This window comes from Lygodium microphyllum, chromosome 4 (assembly GCF_053477565.2).
Source record: "Lygodium microphyllum isolate KBCC chromosome 4, Lygodium_microphyllum_v1.1.10, whole genome shotgun sequence".
Taxonomy (NCBI): domain Eukaryota; kingdom Viridiplantae; phylum Streptophyta; class Polypodiopsida; order Schizaeales; family Lygodiaceae; genus Lygodium; species Lygodium microphyllum.
In genome coordinates this window covers 106,989,248-107,011,699 of record NC_141138.1, presented here as the reverse complement: position 1 = coordinate 107,011,699, position 22,452 = coordinate 106,989,248, and the positions used below count along the sequence as shown (strand labels likewise).

General features: G+C 40.0%; 1 protein-coding gene across 1 annotated transcript; it reads right to left on the bottom strand.

Annotated features, from left to right (window-relative positions):
• Positions 1–11,666: 11,666 nt before the first annotated feature.
• On the bottom strand, positions 11,667–12,968 carry LOC148037443 (18.1 kDa class I heat shock protein-like). The gene is made up of 2 exons (XM_087677301.1): positions 12,453–12,968; positions 11,667–12,113 (listed from the first exon to the last, which is right to left on the bottom strand). Exons 1-2 carry the CDS (start codon positions 12,712–12,714, stop codon positions 11,836–11,838), a joined length of 540 nt encoding a protein of 179 aa, XP_087533427.1. The 5' UTR covers positions 12,715–12,968; the 3' UTR covers positions 11,667–11,835.
• Positions 12,969–22,452: the final 9,484 nt, after the last annotated feature.

The following is a 22,452-nucleotide window of genomic DNA, read 5'->3' as shown; positions in this document are numbered from 1 at the left end:
GATGACATGAAGATTCACTTTGCTTCCTTGCATTTGGAGGGATTTGCCCATACTTGGTGGCGGTATATTAAAAAGGAAAACATACTTGTAGAGAATTGGGAAGCTTTCAAAGCACTTATGGCTAAAGTGTTTGTTTTCCCTCTTGAGAAAGAGAAATTAGCACGGAGATGGTATGGTTTGGAACAAAGGGGCCTAAATGTAAGAGAGTACACTAACCAATTTCTCAACCTCACCATGTATGTGGAAAGCATCAGTGATGAGACTAAGCTTCACAAGTTTATGTATGGTTTGGAGCCATCTTTATTAGCTGATGTTATGGCACAAAATCATACTTCACTCTTTAAGGCTATTGAGCTTGCGGAGCGCTATGGAAGAAAGTATAGAAAAGAATCTTCATTTCAGCCTGGTTTTGGACAACCAAGGACCGTTTTAAAGCAGGGGCAAGTTGGTAAAACTTATGGTAGTAATCATGTGCCAAATGGGAGCTTATGGGTACCAACTTATCCTCCATTCAATGCTTCTAGGCCTCAAAGTAATTTCAGGACAGCAAATAGTCCAAGAGTTGATTTCAAACAGGGGGACAGTAAGCCTAAGTCCATCTCAGCCAATAAAAATCCTAAATCTATTCCTATGGATCTTTATAAAGAAAGGAATGACAAAGGCTTATGTTTCAAGTGTGGGGAAAAGTATACACCTGATCATGCTTCAAAGTGTGTATACAAAAATGTCAAACCCAAGCTTCAGAGTATGTTAGTTTTTGAGGATTTTGAAGATGATATAGATGAAGCTAATACAATGGCACTTAATGCTGAAAATGAAAATCTTAAGGAGGAAGTTGGGTAGGAGTATTTTTATGATCTAGCCGACTCTTTTTCTTTTGATCTAGTGGAAGTATTCCGTTTGACCCAGATGGAACTTGTGGTGAGTCGCTTGCTGCCACTAATTGTTCTATCTTTATGGATGCTTGGACAGGATCTAAGAGCCCTAATACACTCCGTATGAAGGGAAGCATATGTGGAAAGCTAGTGTTCATCCTGATAGACAGTGGCAGCACTCATAGTTTTGTGAATAAGTCCATCATGGACAAGCTAAATTGTGTTCCCACAGATTTACAGCAGCCCATTAGAGTTCAAGTGGCTAATGGTGAAGAGGAAATCAGTACACAGATTTTCCCACAGGTTTCTTTACAGTTGGCTGAAAATTTTGAAGCCAAGGTAAACCTGATCACTCTGGAAATGGGGCCTATAGATATTGTACTCGGTTGTGATTGGTTGATGACACTAGGCAGAATCACTATGGATTTCTCACAGTTGTATATGGAGTTTATCTCCAATGGACAGCCTATCCATTTATAGGGAATTCCTAGTAGATCTGATTTTCAGCTTATCACCATTCAACAACTTAAAAGAGAGTACAAGAAGCGCTCACAAATATTTGTTTTGCATTTTAATAAAGAAACACAGGATCAGCCCAATAATTCAACAAACCATCCAGCCTTGACTGCTCTTCTTGAGGAGTATAGAGATCTGTTTGAAGTACCTACTTCATTGCCTCCTAAGAGAGCAGTGGATCACCCCATTGATTTGGAGCCCAACTCAAAGACAATCAATAAGCCACATTACAGATTATCAAAGTGTGAACGAGAGGAAGTAGCCAAGCAAATCAAGGAACTTCTTAAAATGGGATTCATTGAGCCAAGTTCTTCACCTTATGCATCCCCAGTCCTGTTAGTTAAAAAGAAAGATGGATCTTTCAGAATGTGCATTGACTACAGGGATCTCAATAAGATCACAGTGAAGAACATGTATCATATACCCAGGATTGATGATTTGCTTGATGAGCTTAAGGGGGCTCAATTTTTTACGAAGATTGATTTGAGGTCAGGGTATCATCAGATTTGCATGCGAGAGGCTCGGGGGGATCACTCATGAATATATGTATATATAACGTGAGTTCAAAATAAGGGGTTTTTAAAACACCAATTTTATACATTTTTTACATATAAAAGGGTGTCATATAAAGGGGTTACTTACAAATTGAATAGAAAAGGGTTGTGTTTTATTCAAGAAAAATTCATAGATTAGGATATTTATAAATAGGCCATGAACGCATGTTATATAGAGAATATATATATAGTGAACCCCCCGAGGCGAGAGAGTGATGAAGTCAAGACTGCTTTCAGGACTGATCGTGGACTCTATCATTTCTTAGTGATGCCATTTGGGCTTACAAATGCTCCAGCTACCTTCCAAAGCCTGATGAATAAGATTTTACAACCTTTCCTCTTTCAGTTTGTCTTGGTGTTCTTTGACGACATCTTGATCTATAGCAAGACTTTACAGGATCACTTGGCACATATGAGGAGGGTTTTTGATGTATTGAGACATCATAGGCTTTTTGCTAAGGAGAAGAAGTGTTCTTTCATGTAGACTGAAGTGGAATACTTGGGACATATTGTCAGTGAAAAAGGAATACAGGCTGATCCCAAGAAGGTGCAATGCATAAGAGATTGGCCAACGCCTACTACTACTACCTCTCTTAGAGGATTCCTTGGTTTATCTTCATTCTATCGCTAATTTATTAAGCATTATGTAGCTCCTTTGACTGACAGGTTGAAGAAGGAGGCTTTCTTTTGGGATGCTCTTGCAGATAGCAGCTTCAACCAGTTAAAGGAACTCCTTATCTTTGCTTCTATCTTAGTATGCCCGGACTTCTTCAAAGAATTTACTATACAGTATGATGCTAGTGGCCGTGGCATTGGGGTTGTTTTGCTTCAGGAGCATGGAGTAATTACATTTTAGAGCCGTAAGCTTACAGATAAAGAAATGGCCATGAATGTTTATGACTAGGAGATGTTGGCTATCCTGCATGCAATCAAGAAGTAGCACCATTACTTATATGGCAGCCGATTCAGAGTATATAGTGATCACAGGGTACTTAAGTATTTCCTTACTTAGTCCAATCTTACTCCAAAGCAACGTCGTTGGGTAGCTACATTACAGAATTATGATTTTGACATCACTCATACAAGGGGCAAAGATAACATAGTGGCTGATTCTCTTTCTCGTATGTGGGCCTGCAAAGTTTCAGCTATGAAAGAATTACATAATGACTGGATTGAAGAATTACAGGAGGCCTATCTTCTAGATGAGGAATTCAACCAAAATTTTCAGAAATTACAGCAAGGTCTTATGGAAGAAAACACGCATTACCAGCTTAAAAATGGTCTTATTTGGTTGAAAGGTACTATTGTTATTCCCTCTACTTCTTCTTTTAAGCAGAAAATTATGGAGAAGTTACATTCTTCGCCTCTAGTAGCTGGACATTTAGGAGTTTTCAAGACCTATGAAAAGATCAGTAAAAGCTTTTATTGGAAAGGACTGTGGAAAGATGTTAAGGACTTTGTTATGAAGTGTATGCCTTGTTACCAAAATAAGGACAACACCCATAAGCCAGGAGGTTTGTTACAGCCATTGCCTATTCCTACGAGTAAATGGACTCATATTACTATGGATTTCATTATTGGCTTACCTACTACTAAGAAGGGATGGAATAGTATTTATGTGGTGGTAGACAGACTCACCAAGGCAGCCCTTTTTATTCCAACTAAGATTCAGTTTACTGCTTCTCAAGTGGCCAGCCAGTTTATGGAGCAGATTTTTACACTACATGGATTACCGCAGGTGATTGTCCATGATAGAGACTCAAAGTTTATGAGTAACTTTTGGCAGGCGGTATTTACATCTATGGGCACTAAATTGGCTCCATCTACGGCTTATCATCCTCAAACTGATGGACAGATAGAGAGAGTTAATAAATGGTTGGAGACTTATCTTCACCATTTTTGCTATGATGTCCAAACCTCATGGGATTCTTGGTTACACTTGGCTGAGTTTGCTTATAACAATTCCACTCATGCGAGCATAGGAGTTTCACCCTTTGAGGTTTTTTATGGTTACGAGGTGCCCTTACCCACAGTCATCTTTAATGAAAAGATCAATCCTCATGGGAAGGAAGAGTTGGAAAGAATGCAAACCCTTCTTTAGCAATGTAAGGTGAATCTAAGGAAGGCTCAAGATCAAATGAAGATTTATGCTGATGAGAAGAGGAGGCCCTTAGAGTTCCAAGAAGGAGAGCTAGTTTTGTTGAAGGTGCCCAAATCCAAGTACTCTACGTTAAAAGATGGATCTAGTAATAAGCTTGCCCACAGGTTTTATGGCTCTTACCGGATCCTTAAGCGAATTGAAGATTTGGCATACAGACTAGAGCTTCCCTCTTCTACAAAGATTCATCATGTCTTCCATGTTAGTCAGCTCAAGCCTTATTATGGTGATCCAGTGGATATAGTTGATGGGCTGCCACCTATTGATGAAGACGGTCTTATTCAGTACATCCTAGAGGCTGTTATAGGTCAGCGTGAAAAGAAGCTTCGATCACGTTCTATTGTGGAATATTTGATCAAATGGAGAGGTTTACCACCTGAAGAAGCTTCCTGGAGACCTGATTCTATATTGGATGAATATCCTTACTTGAGAGATACATTGGTGGCTGAAGCCTATTGCTTATGGAGCTAGTAATGATGCAGACTCGTTTAGGACAACACGTTGTTTTAGAACAATTTTTATCGTGCCTAATTTTCAGAATTAAGCTATCTACATGGGCTTAAAGTACTCTTCAAGAGCTTCGTTTTGATATATGGTACGTCTCGTTTGGACACTTCTACTAGAAGTTATGGCATATTTGGTCCAGCAGGGTATGTGTACTCAGCAAGTTGTCTACTTTGTTTCAAGATTATTTGTTGAAGACTTTATGGCTCCATATGCTTTTGAAGTATTCCAAATCATGTATATAGTTAGGGCTTACTTCCGTTCTTCAATTTCAGCTCATGTAATTAGTCATACTTCATTCATTTCCCATTTGTAAAGTTGTAAAAACAGAGTAGTACTCTGTTCTATCCATCTTTTTCTAGTTGTTTCCAGGTTTGTTTTTGAGGACAATTTTTTTTGGGAAGGGATGGATTGTAAGAAGCTGGGAATAACAAATTAGTGTAAATAACATTGATATTATGCCATGTCACACTGAAATTGGTATAAAAAGAGAGGAGATGTAATTTTTCACATCTTTTTTGACACATTAATACAATTACAGTCTTTCTCTCCCATCTTGCTCACAGCTCTATGGCTTCCCCTTCTTTCCTGTCTTTCTCTCTCTAAATCTAGTCTTTCTCTCTCCTTGTCACTCTTCTTCTCTCTCTTCCTGCAGTCTTTCTCTCTCTTCTGCAGTCTTCTCTCTCCTCTTTCTCTTTCCCTAGTTCCCTCTCTGACAACCATGTCTCTTGTTAGCCTATTGTTGTCCTTTAGCATCCCTAGCATCTTGTTATTTGAATCCACCATATCGACAGATACTCTGAAATATATACTAGTGCCTCTGATAATAACTAACCTTCAATCATACTACCCTCTAAACAAGTGTGTTGGCACACAAATCATTTTAGGATTTTCATAAAGGACTCCAAGAAGAACATTCATTCATCGACTATGGATTGGTCCTACAATCTCCACTTTATCCACAAGATATACTTAAAGCTGAATTTGTATTGTGAGCACACTTGTGGGTAAGTATTTCTCAAAGAGACAAATTATCTCCACTACTCCTTGCCTTGAGGATTCAATGAAAATTTTCCTTATCTCCTTCTACGAGATCCATTAAACTCAGTTCGATAACTTATAAATTTTTGAATGTATCTCTTGAGTGAGACAATCCATGATCGCGATTGGCAGTATGAACTGCTAGAAATTTAATGTATTACAAACTATAGATCGATGCAAAGTAAAAAATACTGGTAGTATCTACTCAAGTCAGGTACTATCTTGTGCTAATCATGGGATTTCAGTCTTGTTAGCTAGTCATCTTTAGAAAATGCAGACCTGAGAGAACACATCATACCCGTTAGCATGTGGATAGACTTGATAATGTGGTTTACCATATGCACCTCTTTAGTGGATAGGGCCCAAGGAACACAAGGTATTTGCACATGACCATTAGTCTAAGAGCTCGTTTATGGCCAATATGCCTCCATCTTACCTATCTCCTTGAAGTCCATCAGTGCCACCAAAGTCTTTCTTTCTAGTGATATAGTCCCACAACAAGCTACCAACATTCTTGAAAATGTGTATTATGGGATTCAACAAATGGTTGATTTGTAAAGGGTCCAATATGGCAACCATCACATTCTACTTGGAAATGACTCCTTATGAATAATCTTCCACTCATACAAGCTTTGGGCATTCATTCGGGTAGGAGGTAATCCAAGAAAACCTTCTCTCAAATCATGGCTCTCCAGTTAAAATGCAACGTGCCCTTGATAAATCATCTTCTTCATCATTCACGAAGACCTTTAGGAGTCCAACTTTGGTCCACACAATGGACATGCATGGTAACATGAGGTGACCACACCTGCCACAACATCTATATCTAGTCAACACAAAGTGGGATGTTGTAGTTCCATATTCTTGACCTTATAGTACCCAGGTATGAGAAAGCTTAGGATCAAGTGCCATTTTTTCATAGAAAGTCATGGCAAGATATTGTACTTCACAAGGACTACTGGTCACTAGTATAAGGTGTCCATGCCATCCATAACAATATCAAGTTGAAGATTCTTTACTTGTGTAAAGCTTGGAAAGGTAAAATCAATGTGACCCCATATCCACAAGTCTATTGGTATTCATTGGATTCGATCTGTGGATCTATTTTGTGCATGCCATTGTTAAGCTTGACATGCATGATGTGCAAAATATATAACAGATGTATCGTAATGAGTGAAAAGTGTCTGAAAATCTTTTGAGAGACACTTTGTCCTTGCAAGTCTTGTCAATACATGTGAGCACTACAATTCAAATATATTTCCATGGACTCTTATTCTCCTCGAAAGAGCACATAATCATTGATGCATGTATGAATGTTGTTATAATCCATATCTAACTTTTGCAACACTTGTTATGCATCATTGCGAGAATAAAACATCGTGTGATGGAAATATGTGACATTTTAGTAGTATGAAAAAAACCCCAACATCTTGAAGAAATAAAAAGACTTTCTTGTTTATGCAACAAAAATAAAAGAGTGTCGTACGTACCTAAATAACTTAGTCACACTTGCATCGCTCCATCTATACTTTACCTATGGACTTAAGAGTGCAAAGAGTCTTGTAGTGAGATACCTAATACCCATTATATAATAGTATGAATACCTTCTCTCCTAATGGATCAAATGACTTAGCATCCGTGGATAGTAATGCATTGATCATCACCTTCCCTTAGACTCCAAGATCTAAGAAAGGTCTAGAAGGTCTGCAATATCTTCTCTAGTTGAGAGTACAATAGACAAAGTGTCGTCCAATGGATTTATTGGCTTGATTTCTCCTTCCATTGTACGCCCACAAACTTTTCTTATTGGTTGCAATAGATGCATTCACTTTGGATAGAACGACAATATTATAAAAAATTATTTCAATTAGAGTTTGATTGCAAAGTATGATTAGTACGCACTTTGCTCACTCTTAAAGTCTAAGATTACTTAATTGATGATTTCTTATTGAAACTTGTTGAAGTGTCACACATGGTCTATAGACAAGCGATATTTTTGTCGAATTGTAAGCTTGCACTGAGGGTAAGGACATGGGACACACTAATTGAAATATCTCTTTCGATCTCCGACATCACATCTTTCATCGTTGCGCATTTCTTTTATATAATAGGCAATAAATTTCTCTCTCTCAATTCATCACTCCCTCTCTATATTTCTTTAGTTCCTCTCTCCCTCTCTCTCCTTATCCCTTTCTCCATTTCTCTTTCTCTCTCTCTCTCTATATATATATATATATATTCATTTCTCTTTATTTCACTCTTCTTCCCCCTTTATCTCTATCCCTTTACCTCTTCCTCTATCTATCCCTTTCCCTTTATCTCTCCCTCTCGATTTCTCTATTTCTCCCTCTCTCTCTCTCTCTCTCCTCTTACCTCACTCTCTTTATCTCTCCATTTCTATTTCTTTCCCTCTCTCTATCCCTTTCCTTTTTCTGTCCCTCTCCCTCACCTTCTCCTTCTCCCTCTCCCTCTTTATTTCTATTTTTCTCTTTATCACACACACACACACACACACACACACACACTCTCTCTCTCTCTCTCTCTCTCTCTCTCTCTCTCTCTCTCTCTCTCTCCCCATTATCAAAAAATTGATGCAAAATAGCAAACAAGTCTTTTACAACCTTTCAAAACAAGGGCACAACAATACACCAAATAGCCTTTTTCATCGACTGCTCATAATAGTACATGTAATCTATAACCTGTTAGTAGATAAAACTTGTGTTTACTTCCAAGAAATTACCTCAAAACTTATAGATTCAAAATCTATAACATGTGCATCTAATTTTGATCGATACAATGAAAATCACAATATATAATGAAAATATTGTTTGTACCCTTGTAGGTTTAAAACAAGGCCCAAAGCGGCCTTGGATGGCCAAAAAAGTAGCAGTCAAGCCCAAATGGGCTTATCTGCTAAATATACAATACTCTACTCGCACACCAAATCTCATAGCAATTTGAGATTTTTGCTTTGCCTTGCTTCCGATGCATCCAATCTCGCTCATCCTTGGGGTAAGGGATATACTTTGCTCTATCTATTTATTTTTAAATCTCCCTCCCTAGACTCTTATATTTCACTCCATCCCTCCCTCTTCATCCCTTCCCCGCCTCCCCCTCCCCCTCCCCCTCCCTCCATTTCCATCTCCCTCGCTATCCCTCTCTTTATATATATATCCCCATTTCTCTCTCTATTCTCCTTCATTTTCTTTCTCCCTCCGTCCCTCCCTCTATTTCTATCCCTTCCTCTTTTTTCATTCCCTCTATCTTCTTTATTTCCCTATCTTCTCTCTCTTTCATTTTCTCTACTTTTCTCTCCCCCCCTTTATTTTCTCTCATTTTCTCTCTCGTTCCCCTCCCCCTCCCCCTCCCCCTCCCTCTTTATCTCTCTATTTAACTCTCTATTTTTCTCCCCCTCCCTAGCTCTATTACTCTCTCCCACAAACACACACACACACACATTTTTCTCTCCCTCCCTCTCATCTCTCCATTTATATCTCCCGCCCTCTCTCTCTCTTTCCCCTCCCTCCCTCCCTCCCTCCCTCTATTTCTCTTTTCCTATGTCATGCCCATTTTATTGCTAGCCATTCCATTATACATGACCAAAAGATGCCTTAAAATAAGTTCTATTATAATGGCCTACACCCGCATAAAAACATAAAAGTATGGAAACACTTTGTAAGAGACTGGAAAATGGATTTGCATATATGGTTTTGGATAAGATTATAAAATGTATGATTTCACTCATTTTGTTGTGCCCATTGCAAAAGCAAACTCAAATTACTGGCAAGGCAGCTATTCACTTCAAATGCTGTTGACGAGACACTTCTTTATAGCATTTTTTATTTGAGAATTCGAGTTCTTGAGTTATCGAATGTTTATGAATATACGAGCAAAAGTAACAAAATAGTAACAAATGAACTACTCTAATCCAATAGACGTGTTTTGTTTAAGATTTAATCATTATTTAATGCTCAAACAATTAAAATTGCATGGGAAGGAGGATTTATAAATTTCTTGCCAATATCAAATTTTAAGGATCTACTGTTTCGACTAGAAAGTTTATTTGTTAAAAATCCATTGCGACAAGTAACAATAAGATTCTTAAAGAAATCAACATCCAATGCTGTGTGGCTTCATGGTGGAAATGATCTACTAGAATCTCTTCCATCCATGTATGAATATGTTGGAGTGGCTTTGGAGGCTCAAACCATTCAGCCGCGTAATGGCTAAAAACGAGATAATGTTGCGTTTAGTTAAAGGTTCAACCTGGTCAAGTTAAAAAACTCATTTAAGCAAAGTCAATGGCTTCCTTGATTATTTTGGATAGGAAGGATTAAATCCCCCTAAATCTATCATGTCCACTTTCCATCCACAGCATGCCTTTTATGATTTCAACTTTTAAAAATTAGAAAAGCAACACATAATTGAGGGTAGTGATTGTTTATTAAAAACATAGGACTTTCCAAGTAGTAACATGATACACTTAAGTATGCTGCATCTACCATTAAGCCCCTTCTCTCTCATCTGTCCAAGCCGCTTGAAAGACAACTAAAAGCGTAAACAAGAGTTTATGCTTTACTCTACCCCTCAACTAAAGGTTGCAAAAAAGTGGCCATAGGTTGTTGGATATGTAAATATTGTTTTCGATAAAACATATTGTTGTATGGCCATTTAAGCAAAAAAAGGTTCCTTCTTTTAACTGAAAATAAGGCCATGGTTTCATTGGAGGGAAAACACATTGTCGAAAATTTTTGGCTAGTAGACAAAGTTGATATAGTAAGTTGTAACATCTGATCTCTGGCAAGTTGAAATAACCAATTAAAATACTAACTTATTTTTCAAGTATCAATAGGCGTAGAGAGCTGTTTATAGGGAGCCTCGCAAGTACAAATGGAGGTGGCATGAGCCTAAGAAATGGCTCGCTACCAACCTAACCTTGAATAGTTTTCCTCCTTTATGGATATGGTAATGGCAACCCCCTCCCTCCCTCTTTTCCCCCTCTTTTGCTCTTGCTTTCATGCTTGTTACAACCCAAAAATACCACTGAGCTTTCAATACATTTTTTCTCCCACAATATGCCATTGTTATTGGTGTCACTATTTGTGTTTGTGTTGAATAATGATACAAATAGAAACATAAATAGCGATGCTTTTAGCGACATCACTAACTCTTATTAAAAATGACTGTTGCTATGCTTTCACTTCTATGTAGTGTATTTTTAAAAAAATTTCAAGTCAGCTTTAAAGACTTCAAGGCTTTAGCTTAATTTTTTAAAAAAAACTTGATACTCATCTAATTTTGCTTGGTTGCTTTTTAAGAGACTATCATGTGAGGTCTTCCATCATTTTAATGATGAACTAAAATTAAACAAATCAACGAACCAAAACTTAGGGGAGGGGAGCCTAGATGAGCTCAACTTTAAATATTTCTTAAAATTTAAACCTAAAAATATGTTAGCTTTAAAATTTTCCTTTAAATATTAAACTTAAAAACTCAACTTGTAAAATTAAAGTTTGTCTAAAGTTCTAAATATTTTGTAAAATACACATAATACTACTTAGAATAATCCAATAGGATTTGCGTATGTTTTTTAATAATATTTTTTAAAACATTGTTCATAGAGTAGGAAAAAGAAGAATTCAATAAGATTTGCGCTTGAATAGTCGAATGAGTAAGTTTTAAGAATAATCCAAATAGGCTTTGCAAATTGTGTATGTTCCACAACATTGCTTGAACTCTAGGTTATGCTACTTCGACTTATATTAGCAAATTGGAAATATGCGCATTGGTTATGCTACTTCGACTTATATTAGCAAATTGGAAATATGCGCATTACGACACATGTTTGAGGTGTTAAAACTTGTTACGAGGGCTATTCTTATCACGATGGAGTGGCACATCTTTATAAAAATAAAAATCCGATTCGTGAAGTAACACGAAATCTTTTATACGGAAGGAACTGATAAGGGACTGATCAGACGATACAGTAAAGAGGAACAGTGATGCGCTTAAGCATTTCTCGAGTCATATTAACATTTGTTGCGCTGCAACAAAGGATGATGGAAAGCGGTTATATACATATACATTCACAACTCTACCGAGTACCGATGTCTTCGTTGATCACCCAAGAAAGGCACCGCAACTATACACAAGTATATTACAAGTGTTGCAGGCCAGACATACCGTCTCAGTCGGAGCTGGCGATGGGCACTTCGACGACGGAGGGCTTGGGCTGCTGAGGCTTGGGCACGATGATCGTCAGCACCCCATTCTCCACACGGGCGGTCATCTCCTCGGGCTTGGAATTCTCAGGCAGACGAAAGCGCCTCTGGAACCTGCCATGTGTCCGCTCCGCGCGGTGCCACGTGTCGCCCTCCTGCCTCTGCTCCTCCTCGCCGCGCTCGCCAGAGATGGACAGCACGCGGCCGTCGTCCACCCTCACCTTTATGTCCTCTCGCCGCAGCCCTGCGAGTGAGAGAATCAGTTAACGAGAGAGAGGATCAGAATAAGAAAATTTGGAAGATTTCCACCATAACTCCCCAACTTCATGAGCTTCTGAGGAGGAGGGATTGCATACCTAGCTAGCTGCGATTGGGGGTGTGGGGACTGCCGACCAAGGGTGCAATTGCGGGGAGGGGGTAGGCGGCCTCACCTGAGGCTGCCCGAGTCCACCAGACCCATCCCTAATATGCATGCAGCTAGATATGCGATGCCGTCTGAGCAGCTCATGACGAACACGATAGCGAAAAACAAAGGAAACAAGCCACACACACACACATAGTACCACTAGTAGCAGTCATTAACCTGGCAGGTCCACGTGGAAGATGTGGGCCTCGGGCGTCTCCTTCCAGTCCACCTGAGTGTTGGCGGCGGCCGAGGCGTCGCGAGCCACCTGGCGTGACGGCCCGCTGGTGCGAGCCTGCAGGAGCTGGAAGGGCCAGTCGCTAAAGAAGTCGGAGCTGGGGAACGGATCCCAGGAGAAGGGGTCCAACACCGCCCAGCTGCCGCCTCCGCCTCCTCCCCAGCTCCGGCCGGCGGGAGCGAAGGAGGCGCTTGTCAGGGCCATATTATATTAACGTATTTCTGCGACGCTAAGGCAACTAATGCGGTTCCTCTACTGCGATCACCAAACGAGAGTACCTTCGACGTAACTGTGCTTTGTGACCCCTCTGACCACGTCAAGACCAGGCGTTCCCCTTTCTCCTAAATCTCAGAATCTCGTCGAGTATTAATGTATCGAAGATCACCAGAAGAAGACTTCTCTCTTCTAATTACCGCCTTCCCTGGTCTGCGAGAGTGTCCAAGAGGCTTCGGGAAGCCGCCAGGAATAGGCTCTTTCGAACTAAGCACATCGAGGTTGGCGAGAATATCGCGCTACATCTCCTGTGGCTCTAACTGAACGTGCCAGCGTTTTCTTTCCGGACACGGTAACTTACCGATTGGCATCATCACGCGAATGCTTGCGTCGATCGATCCATGCTTACTCAAGCTTCCGTTCCTTGAAACTTCCTTCCTTAAACCAAGGTCTAAAGGCCGCGTTGCGACGGCCCTAATAGGGTGAACGTTGTTTGGTGTTCCTCTTCGCCTGGTCGCATCTAGGGGCACATGCATTTGTGCACGCAACGAAAGACAAATCAAGCGCCTAACAATCTGTCAGATTCCGGAGCTGGGATTGGTGACCGAGCGGACCTACTGTTCAGTTCACAAATGAGACTCATCTTTGTCCCTCAAGCCTACGGACCCTCTGTTAGAACACCCTTCTTCACAAGGGTTTGTTGGGCTACTCAAGGATAAGCAAACCCACTCCCCCCTTTGCCATCACAAGGTGCAACCTGGCTCTCTCCCATTGTCGAGGGGAATCCTAGCATTTCCCTATTACTTAAGAAAGAATAATCTCTTCCCACTAGGCCTAGATTCACAATCAAGTTGGGTACTTGTTCCCACAAGGCCCAAATTCGCAATCACATTGGGTACCGGTTAGCCGATTTATATGTTCATATAGCCTTTGAGTTTGCAACAGATTTGTGAACTAGAAACCTGAGCAGACAATGAAAGAGTTTGTTGGGGCTACTGAGGGCTAGCAAAACCCACTCCCCCCCCTATTGCTACAAGGTGCATCCTAGCTTTCTCCTGTTGTTGAGGGGACTCGATGCATTGCCCTAATACTTAAAGAAAGAATAACCTCTTCCCACCATGCCTAGATTTGCAATCAAGTTCAATATTTGTTCCCACAAGGCCCAAATTCGCAATCACATTGGATACTTTTTAGCCAATTTAGAGGTTCACATAGCCTTCAAGTTTGTAATAGGTTTGCTTGTGGCATTGTCCTAATACTTACACAAAGAATAACCTCTTGCCACCAAGGGTACTTGTTCCCACAAGGCCCAAATTCACAATCATGTTGGGTACCTCTTAGGCTATTCATAGGTTCACATAGCCTTCAAGTTTGCAAGGGGTTTGTGAACCAAAATCCCAAGCGGACAATGAAAGAGGACATGTCCCAGAGTGGTTCTTAGTGGAAATTAGAATACGACTAGGAACAACATGCATTAAATGATGAGAAGCATCAATGTGACAAGGGATCTAGTCAAATGTAACCTTTGTCTTTTTCCTTTTTCTCTTCAAATTCAATATATTTATTTCTATTTGGAAACTACATCTTAGTTTACAACTTCCTATACCAAGTCAGCATTAAAAGCATCGAACCTTACAGGTTGTTTATTGTTGGCAAGAATAAGGTCTATTGGATAGAAGCATGAGTATTATTGCTATAAAGAGCTTGGCTAGGGGAAGAAAATCCACACAAGAGAAATTGATAGGAGTTGATTATTTAGTGAAGGTATCACTCTAAGACTTGATTCAAGAGTTTATTGTTTGGCGAAGGTATTACTCTAAGAATTGATTCACCCTTTCAATTTGTCCATCACTTTGTGGTTAACAGGTTGAAGAGAGCTTGAACTATATGCCTAAGAGCTTGAAGAGTCCTCTCCAAAAACTAGACATGATATGTGGTCCATGATTCAAGACAATGGCATTAAGGCAATCCTTCATAGTGATAGATCCTTCCCCATTGTTTGTGTGTTTGTTGGAATAAAGTGTCCCTTTTTGCAAACCTCTCAACCACCACAAGCATGGAGTTGAGAAACTTGAAAGAGAGTAGACGTGGTATGAAGTCCATTGATAGTGATGAGTATCACTTGCTAGGGATAGGTAAGGTTTGAGTAATCCACATGCATGATGCTATGGGACATTTGCTTTGTTACAAGTCTCACAAGTACGCATGAATTATTTGACTAGTTCACATTTATTAGGTCACCAGAAATCCCAAGTGATATGTTCAATTGTCTTATTTACTCCAAAAACTCATGATGTTAGAAAATCATGTCTCTTTGGGACCCTTTGCAATTTGGTTGTTTCTCATGGTAGATAGAAAAGATCCTTGTATTGAAGGAATCCATCAATGTCCTCAAAGTCTCCAAGAGTATATCTTCTTTCTTATTATAATTGGTATTTGATATCTTGAGTAAAGGGTCACAATTAAGTTTTTTCTTTACTTAGAGGAGGAAGGAAAAGTCATTGGGGCCTTATTGGTTATGTAAGTAGCTTGAGATGATCCAAGCTTCAAGAGCATTGTTTCTTGTTGATCATAGACTCATGAGCTTGCAATGCTATGCACCGTGAGCTTTCCCTTTTTAAGATAATATTGGACAATATATCCATGTTTTCCTTGATACATACGTAAACCATCACTTATGGATGACCAAACCTTCCATTGTAAAAAAACTAGAGTATGTGTCTCTTAAGTGACATGGCTACTAAATCAAGCATTGATGGTTATTGTTGCATAAAGGACTATTGTCTCATAGGTAATATCAGACTTGTAAGCCAGGCCATACCTCCAAATTGCTAACCCTCCTCCCTACACGAGAACCCTATGCTACTCTAGCCCTAGTTCGTTCCCTACCCCATTGAAACTGTTGCCAAATTTGGCATAATGATAACTTTATCCTTAGCCATAACTCTAAACTCTAAATAATGACCAAAATCTATCCTTCCCCATAACTCTAAGCTCTAAATAATGATTGAAATTTAATCCTAATCTCTACCTTTCTAGAAATCCAAACTCCCCATCCCCCCTCACCCCTAAGGCTACTTTGTTTCCAATCCCCCTTGAACTAATTTGTCCCCCTAAACCACTTCTTAGTAAGTCCGTCCCTAAAATTTTAATCTCTCTAAATATCTAATCTTCTTTCTAAAATATCAACCCTTGTACTAGGATGCATGACCACCTAAAACCGTAGAGAGAGAGAGAGAGAGAGAGAGAGAGAGAGAGAGAGAGAGAGAGAGAGAGAGAGAGAGAGAGAGAGAGAGAGAGAGAGAGAGAGAGAGAGAGAGAGAGAGAGAGAGAGAGAGAGAGAGAGAGAGAGAGAGAGAGAGAGAGAGAGAGAGAGAGAGAGAGAGAGAGAGAGAGAGATCTTGTAGATGAGCATTGGCTAAAGTCTATTTTCTCATATAACTAGATTTAATATATCTCTATGTTCACTTTACTTAAAAAAGCTATTAGTTTTTCCCTCTTATTCAAGAGCTTTATGATCACATTTATCTAATGAAACTCCCTTCTAATTCAAGGCACTAAGGAAGGAGAGGGATGGGGGGGATTTCACTTCCTTCTTCTTTAGATAAATAGGTTTAGGGTCTTTGTTATTCCTCACAAATGGTTGCCTATGCCTTGTCAATGCTTTGGAATTAATCATCAAATCCTTCACTCTTTTTCCTTAGCTACTATTGTTAAAGCATTATCATAGGCCTTGGATCTCTTCGATTCTAGCTTCCTCTCTTAGCTAAGAGTCAAGAAATATATCCTCGATTAACATGCTAAGGACAATCTTATTTCTAAGTGCTACAATTCATCTAGTCTACCTATATCTAGGACATTCCTGTAGCAAGCTAGTAGCTTCCTCCTAAATCTAATGGGAAACTTTCTCTAAAAAGGCAAAACATCCTTAGAAATAAATAACATGAAAGTGTTAATCTATTACACCTCATCCAATTCATGATTCACATCATTGTGGAAGTTAAAGTCTAGGAGATAGGGCTCTAAAGAAATCTCAGACCCCTCTTACACACACACACACACACACACATTGCATGCCAATCCTTGTCACACATCTCTCTCAATTATGGATTAATTATTTTGCCATTTTGTTTTGGCCCCCAAGAACCCATAGGATAGAGATTTCAATTGTAAATGAGAGCAATTCTATTATGACATTCTATGCAATGGCTCAATTAAGTGCAAGTCATAGAAAAAAAGTCCTAATCAAGGAATATGCAATAAAGAGGTATGAAAGACATGCCATAACTTGGACATGTTTTTAATGATAGGCTATCTATTGTCAAGGCCATGAATGCTACAATTACACGGGTTAGGCAAGTGAGACTAAATGACTCAAAATCTATTATGAGATATTGAAGTATTTCACATGTTACAAATAGATTCTTGGCTAGTAGGTGGAAAACGAAAGATATCCACATAAGGTTTATAAAACATTGAGAATTAAGAGGCCTACAAATTCAATGTAACCAATACAAGGTTTCCAAATTATGCTAAATAAAATCTTTAGGTAAGTGAATTGCATGATATTCTCAAAGTAATAGAGAAAAAATCTTAAAGCTATTTTTGAAAAGGGCAAGTATCATGATATTGATGAATTCTAATACCTAGATGTGTAAACCAAATATGACAACTTCATCATGATTTTTTGGTATCCATCGAATGTCAAGATTGTGGGAGAGAAGGAATGAGTCTCACTTGAAGCTTTCTTGCTTGCACAATGGGGGAATACACACAAGGGTGGAGGCTGAAAACAGTTTTCCTCTTCTTAGTTGTGTAAGCCAAAAGAACTCTTATACAAAGAAATAGAAGAACCCTATATATGGGTCTCAAAACCAAACTCAACTAACTAAGGTGGCATACTAACTGAGCCACGAACTAGAGTAGATAAGGATAGCTATCATGTAGCTATTATTCATGGGCGGTATACCAACCGCATCTGCAACTAACACGTCGGTGACATAAATGCACAACGGTCACCCTGGCATATCACGAGTGGAGCTCGATATCTCAACACTCCCCCTCGAGCTCAATCCCAATTCCTGCACACCAAGCAGGTCTCTGAACTTGCGCAGCTTCTCTGCGCCCAATGCCTTCGTGAATATGTCAGCTACCTGATCCTCTGTGCTGACATAAACTAGATCAATAAGACCTAGTAAAACCCTCTCTCGCACATAGTGATAATGCACCTCAATGTGCTTTGTTCTAGCATGATAGACTGGGTTATTTGCCAAGTGTATACTACTCATGTTGTCACAATAAATGACAACTGGCCCATCTGTAGACTGATGCATATCATAAAGTAGCTTATGTAACCAAGCTACCTCACATGCAGCCATTGCTGCACCCCTGTACTCAGCCTCTGTGCTCGACAAGGCAACTGTAGGCTGTTTCTTGCTGCTCCAAGTGACTGCAGCACTCCCAAAAGAGAACACATATCCACTGGTAGATCGTCTATCAGAAATGCTACCAGCCCAATCAGCATCAGTGTATCCATGCAACTGTATCTGAACCCCAGTCTCATAAAATAGTCCATACTGCAATGTGGACTTCACATACCTGAGTATGCGTCTAGCTGCATCCAAATGTGGTTTCCTTGGAGCCTGCATAAACTGACTTACCAATCCAACAACATAGCTCAAATCTGGCCTGGTAATAGTCATATAAATCAAGCTTCCTACTATGCGTCTGTACATAGTAGGGTCTTCCAGAAGCTCACCTGCATCTGCGCTCAGCTTCACATTCTGCTCCAAAGGAACTGAAATAGGCTTACAGCCTGTCATCCCATATTTGGACAGCATGTCCAATCCATACTGCCTCTGCAAGAGCTGTATCCCACTTGGTGATCTAATCACCTCAATGCCCAAGAAATAACGCAGCTCTCCCAAATCCTTCATCTCAAACTTCTGCTTCAATAGCATTTTCACATGAAGGATATCTTCATCACTGTCACCTGTCATAATCAAATCATCAACATAAATGACAAGTAGCATAATACCTTTCTCTGTTTTTCTCACATAAAGTGAGAAATCTGCCTTGGAAATCTGAAAGCCAATAGTGACAAGATACTGTCCTATCTTGTCAGACCATGCTCTAGGTGCTTGCTTCAAGCCATACAAGGCTTTCTTCAACCTGCAAACAAACTCAGGATGAACATCATGCACATAACCTGGTGGCTGCTCCATATAAACCTCTTCTTGCAAGTCACCATGCAAGAAGGCATTCTTTACATCCATCTGATGTAAAGACCATCCCTTTGATGCAGCCATAGCAATGACTGCTCTTACGGTTGCCATCCTTGCAACCGGACTGAATGTTTCTTCATAGTCAATTCCATATGTTTGTGCATACCCCTTGACTACTAATCTTGCCTTGTATCTGTTCACAGAACCATCTGCATTGTGTTTCACCTTATAAACCCACTTACAGCCAATTGCATTCTTACCTTTAGGTAAAGGTACCAATTCCCATGTAGCATTTGCTTCCAAGGCATCCATTTCTTCATCCATGGCTTTCTCCCATTTTTCTTTTCCCATGGCTTCCTCAAAAGAAGTGGGTTCTGGTTCCTGTATCACTTTGACCATATATGCATAGTGAATGGCTGTAAATCCATCATATTTCAGCCTATCCACAGGATACCTAGCTCTCGTAGACCTGCGCAAAGTAGGTTCACTCCCAGGTGCTCTCAAAACATCCCTGGTCTTCCTTACTCCAGGTGTAACAATAGAAGGAATACCCAACTCATCATCAATGCTCTGTTCTGAGCCACTGGATTCACCATCCACATAAGAGTGACCTGCATTCACATCAAACATGGGCTGATCAACTTTCTCTTTTCCTTTTCGTGATACCTGCATACCACTATCTGCATTACTTTGAGAAGATTCTCCTGATCTCAATCTGCCTGTCCATGGCGAAGAATGTGAACCACTACTAGAGGACGCTCCAGGTCCACTAATATTTTGTGACTGCTGCTGTGAATTTTGTGCAGCATTACCATTTTGTGCATCTACATCATCAATCACATTTACTGGTTTATACCAGCTACTCATCTCATAAAAAACAACATCTCTGCTCACTGTAAACTTACGAGTAGAAGGGTTATAGCATCTATACCCTTTTTGCTGCAGAGAGTAACCAATAAAGATGCACTTCTCAGCTTTTGGATCCAACTTGGATCTCAACTCATTTGGCACATGTACATAGGCAATGCAACCAAAAATTTTCAAATGAGAAATATCTGGTTTCCTACCAGTATACCTCTCCTCTGGAGTCATTCCATGTATTGCTGCAGTGGGAGTCCTGTTCATTATGTAGACTGCTGTAGCAACTGCTTCAGCCCAATAAAAATCTGGCAAGTCTTTTTCATTAAGCATGGCACGAGATACCTCTCCAATATGCCTGTTTTTCCTTTCTGCAATTCCATTTTGTTGTGGGGTATAACTGCATGAATATTGCTGCTTTATGCCATGCTCCTGCAAGAACTTTGCAAACTCATTTGAGAGGTACTCTCCCCCTCCATCTGACCTTAGGCATTTTATTTGCAGACCTGTTTCTTTTTTAGCCATAGCTTTAAGGGTTTTGAAATGCCCAAAAACTTCACTTTTCTTTTTCATAAAATACACCCAAACTTTTCTGCTATAGTCATCAATAAAAGTGACAAAATAATGACAGCCTCCAAGAGATGCAGCTTTAGTAGTCCACACATCAGAGTGGATTAATTCCAATGGCTTCTCACTCTCTTGAACATGTCTAGGAAAAGGTTTCCTTGCCTGTTTTCCAAACTGACAGGCTTCACATACCTTATGCATTTCTGCAACCTTGAATTTTGGCAATCCTGCAACAATATTTTGGGCCTGCATTGATTTAAGTCGCTGCACATTAACATGACCAATGCGTTTATGCCAGATATCAATATCTGCAACTACACCGGTCCCATGTGCAAACATTGCTGCACTCAATTCAGACATGTCTGCATCCAATGTAAACATTCTGCCCTTCTTCTTTCCTTTTGCTATCAAGCGACCTTTATTTTTCATATCCTCAACAAAGCATCCATGAGGATTAAATCTGACCTGCAAGCCCTGCTCAACCATTTGACCAACAGAAACCAAATTCTTGGTGATATTCGGGACATGAAATACATCGGATAGGTATTTCTTTTTCCCATCCTGCATAGACAAGGGAATTTTTCCAATCTGCACAATAGGATGTGCAGTATCATCACCAGTCTCCACAAATCCTGGTTTTTCCATTTTCCTTGCATCCTCCATCCATTCTGCATGACCTGTCATGTGGTTTGATGCACCTGAGTCAACATACCATACATCATTGCTTTCTTCTGCACTTGTCACAGAATTGTTCATGTGCTGCACCATGAACAAATGCTCATTTCTGTCATCACCCTGTCTGCTAGAAGATGCATAATTCCCTTGTTGCAGTTTTCCATTCATGATGTCATTCTGCTTTTTATAGCAGTCTTTAGCCATATGACCCATTTTACCACAGTAGTAGCATTCAACATTACTGTTTGCATTTTGACCTCTTTGCCATCCACCACGACCTCTTTGGCTCCCCCTGCCTCTAGAGTTACCACGTCCTCCTCCATAGGACTGGTTTTCTTGAGTTTGCTGTATATTCTGATTTCTACCACGGCCTCCAAATCGGCCTCCTCTACCTCTGCCTCTACCTCTTCCAGCATTTGAGTAGAAGACAGCTTCTTTTGAAGTTCCTCCTGAAGAAGATGCACCACCATTTCTCTGTTCCTCAGAAATTAGAAGAGCAATCAACTCCTCAAAATCAGGAAATCTTTCACGAACTGAAATGGATGTCCGAAACTGTGCATAATCCTTTCCTAGACCATTCAAGGTCACGGAAACTAAATCATCATCTTCCACTGGCGACCCAATGGAAGCAAGTGCATCTGCAATCTTCTTCACCTTCATGTGGTAGTCGTTGATACTCATACTTTCTCTTTGCACATTATGCAACTCTTGCTTGAGCTGCATTTTCCTGGCTTGCGTATTTGTGCTGTACATTTTTGACAAAGTATCCCATGCCTCCTTTGGCGTACTTGCATCCTGAATATGCACAATCATAGAATCTGAAATACTGATAGACAGCCAATACATAACTTTCCTGGCTCTCTCATGCCATGTTTTGAATGCCTGCATTTGCTGTTGATTGGGAACATCAGGAAGAACTGGTTCTTCTTCATTTCCTGCAACAAATTCCCAATATCCTTTTCCCATAAGGAAATTCGTCATTCTAAACTTCCATGCTTGGAAGTTGTTCTTGTCAAGCTTTTCAGTGACAATCTGTGAAAGAGAATCAAATGCCATTACAGAACACTGCGAAAAAATTCTGTCACTGCAAAAACTCAGCTTCACCCTCACAAGGGCAAATCTGCAAAACTGGAGAAAGTGGTATTTGACCACACAGTCACTTCCTAGTGACGATTTTGCATAAACAGGAACCAAGGATGATTCTGAAACTCCCAATGTCTCTGCGCACAAGCATACGATGCAATTTCTACAGTAACTTTTCACCGACCTGTAGAACAGTGGCTGAACAGCATAAAACTGAGCCTTTTTCTGAGTGCGTGCAGAAAACTTCCGCCTCCAAAACAGGCCCCGAAATGGCCTCAAATCAAAAAAACAGGGTCGCGCGAGCTTGGCTTGCTTTCTTGAG

Coding starts and splice junctions, on each gene's coding strand:
- LOC148037443 (XM_087677301.1), bottom strand. CDS start 12,714: ATGGCCCTGACAAGCGCCTCCTTCGCTCCCGCCGGCCGGAGCTGGGGA. Junction 12,114..12,452: donor CTTCCACGTGGACCTGCCAG/GTTAATGACTGC, acceptor TCTCACTCGCAG/GGCTGCGGCGAGAGGACATA.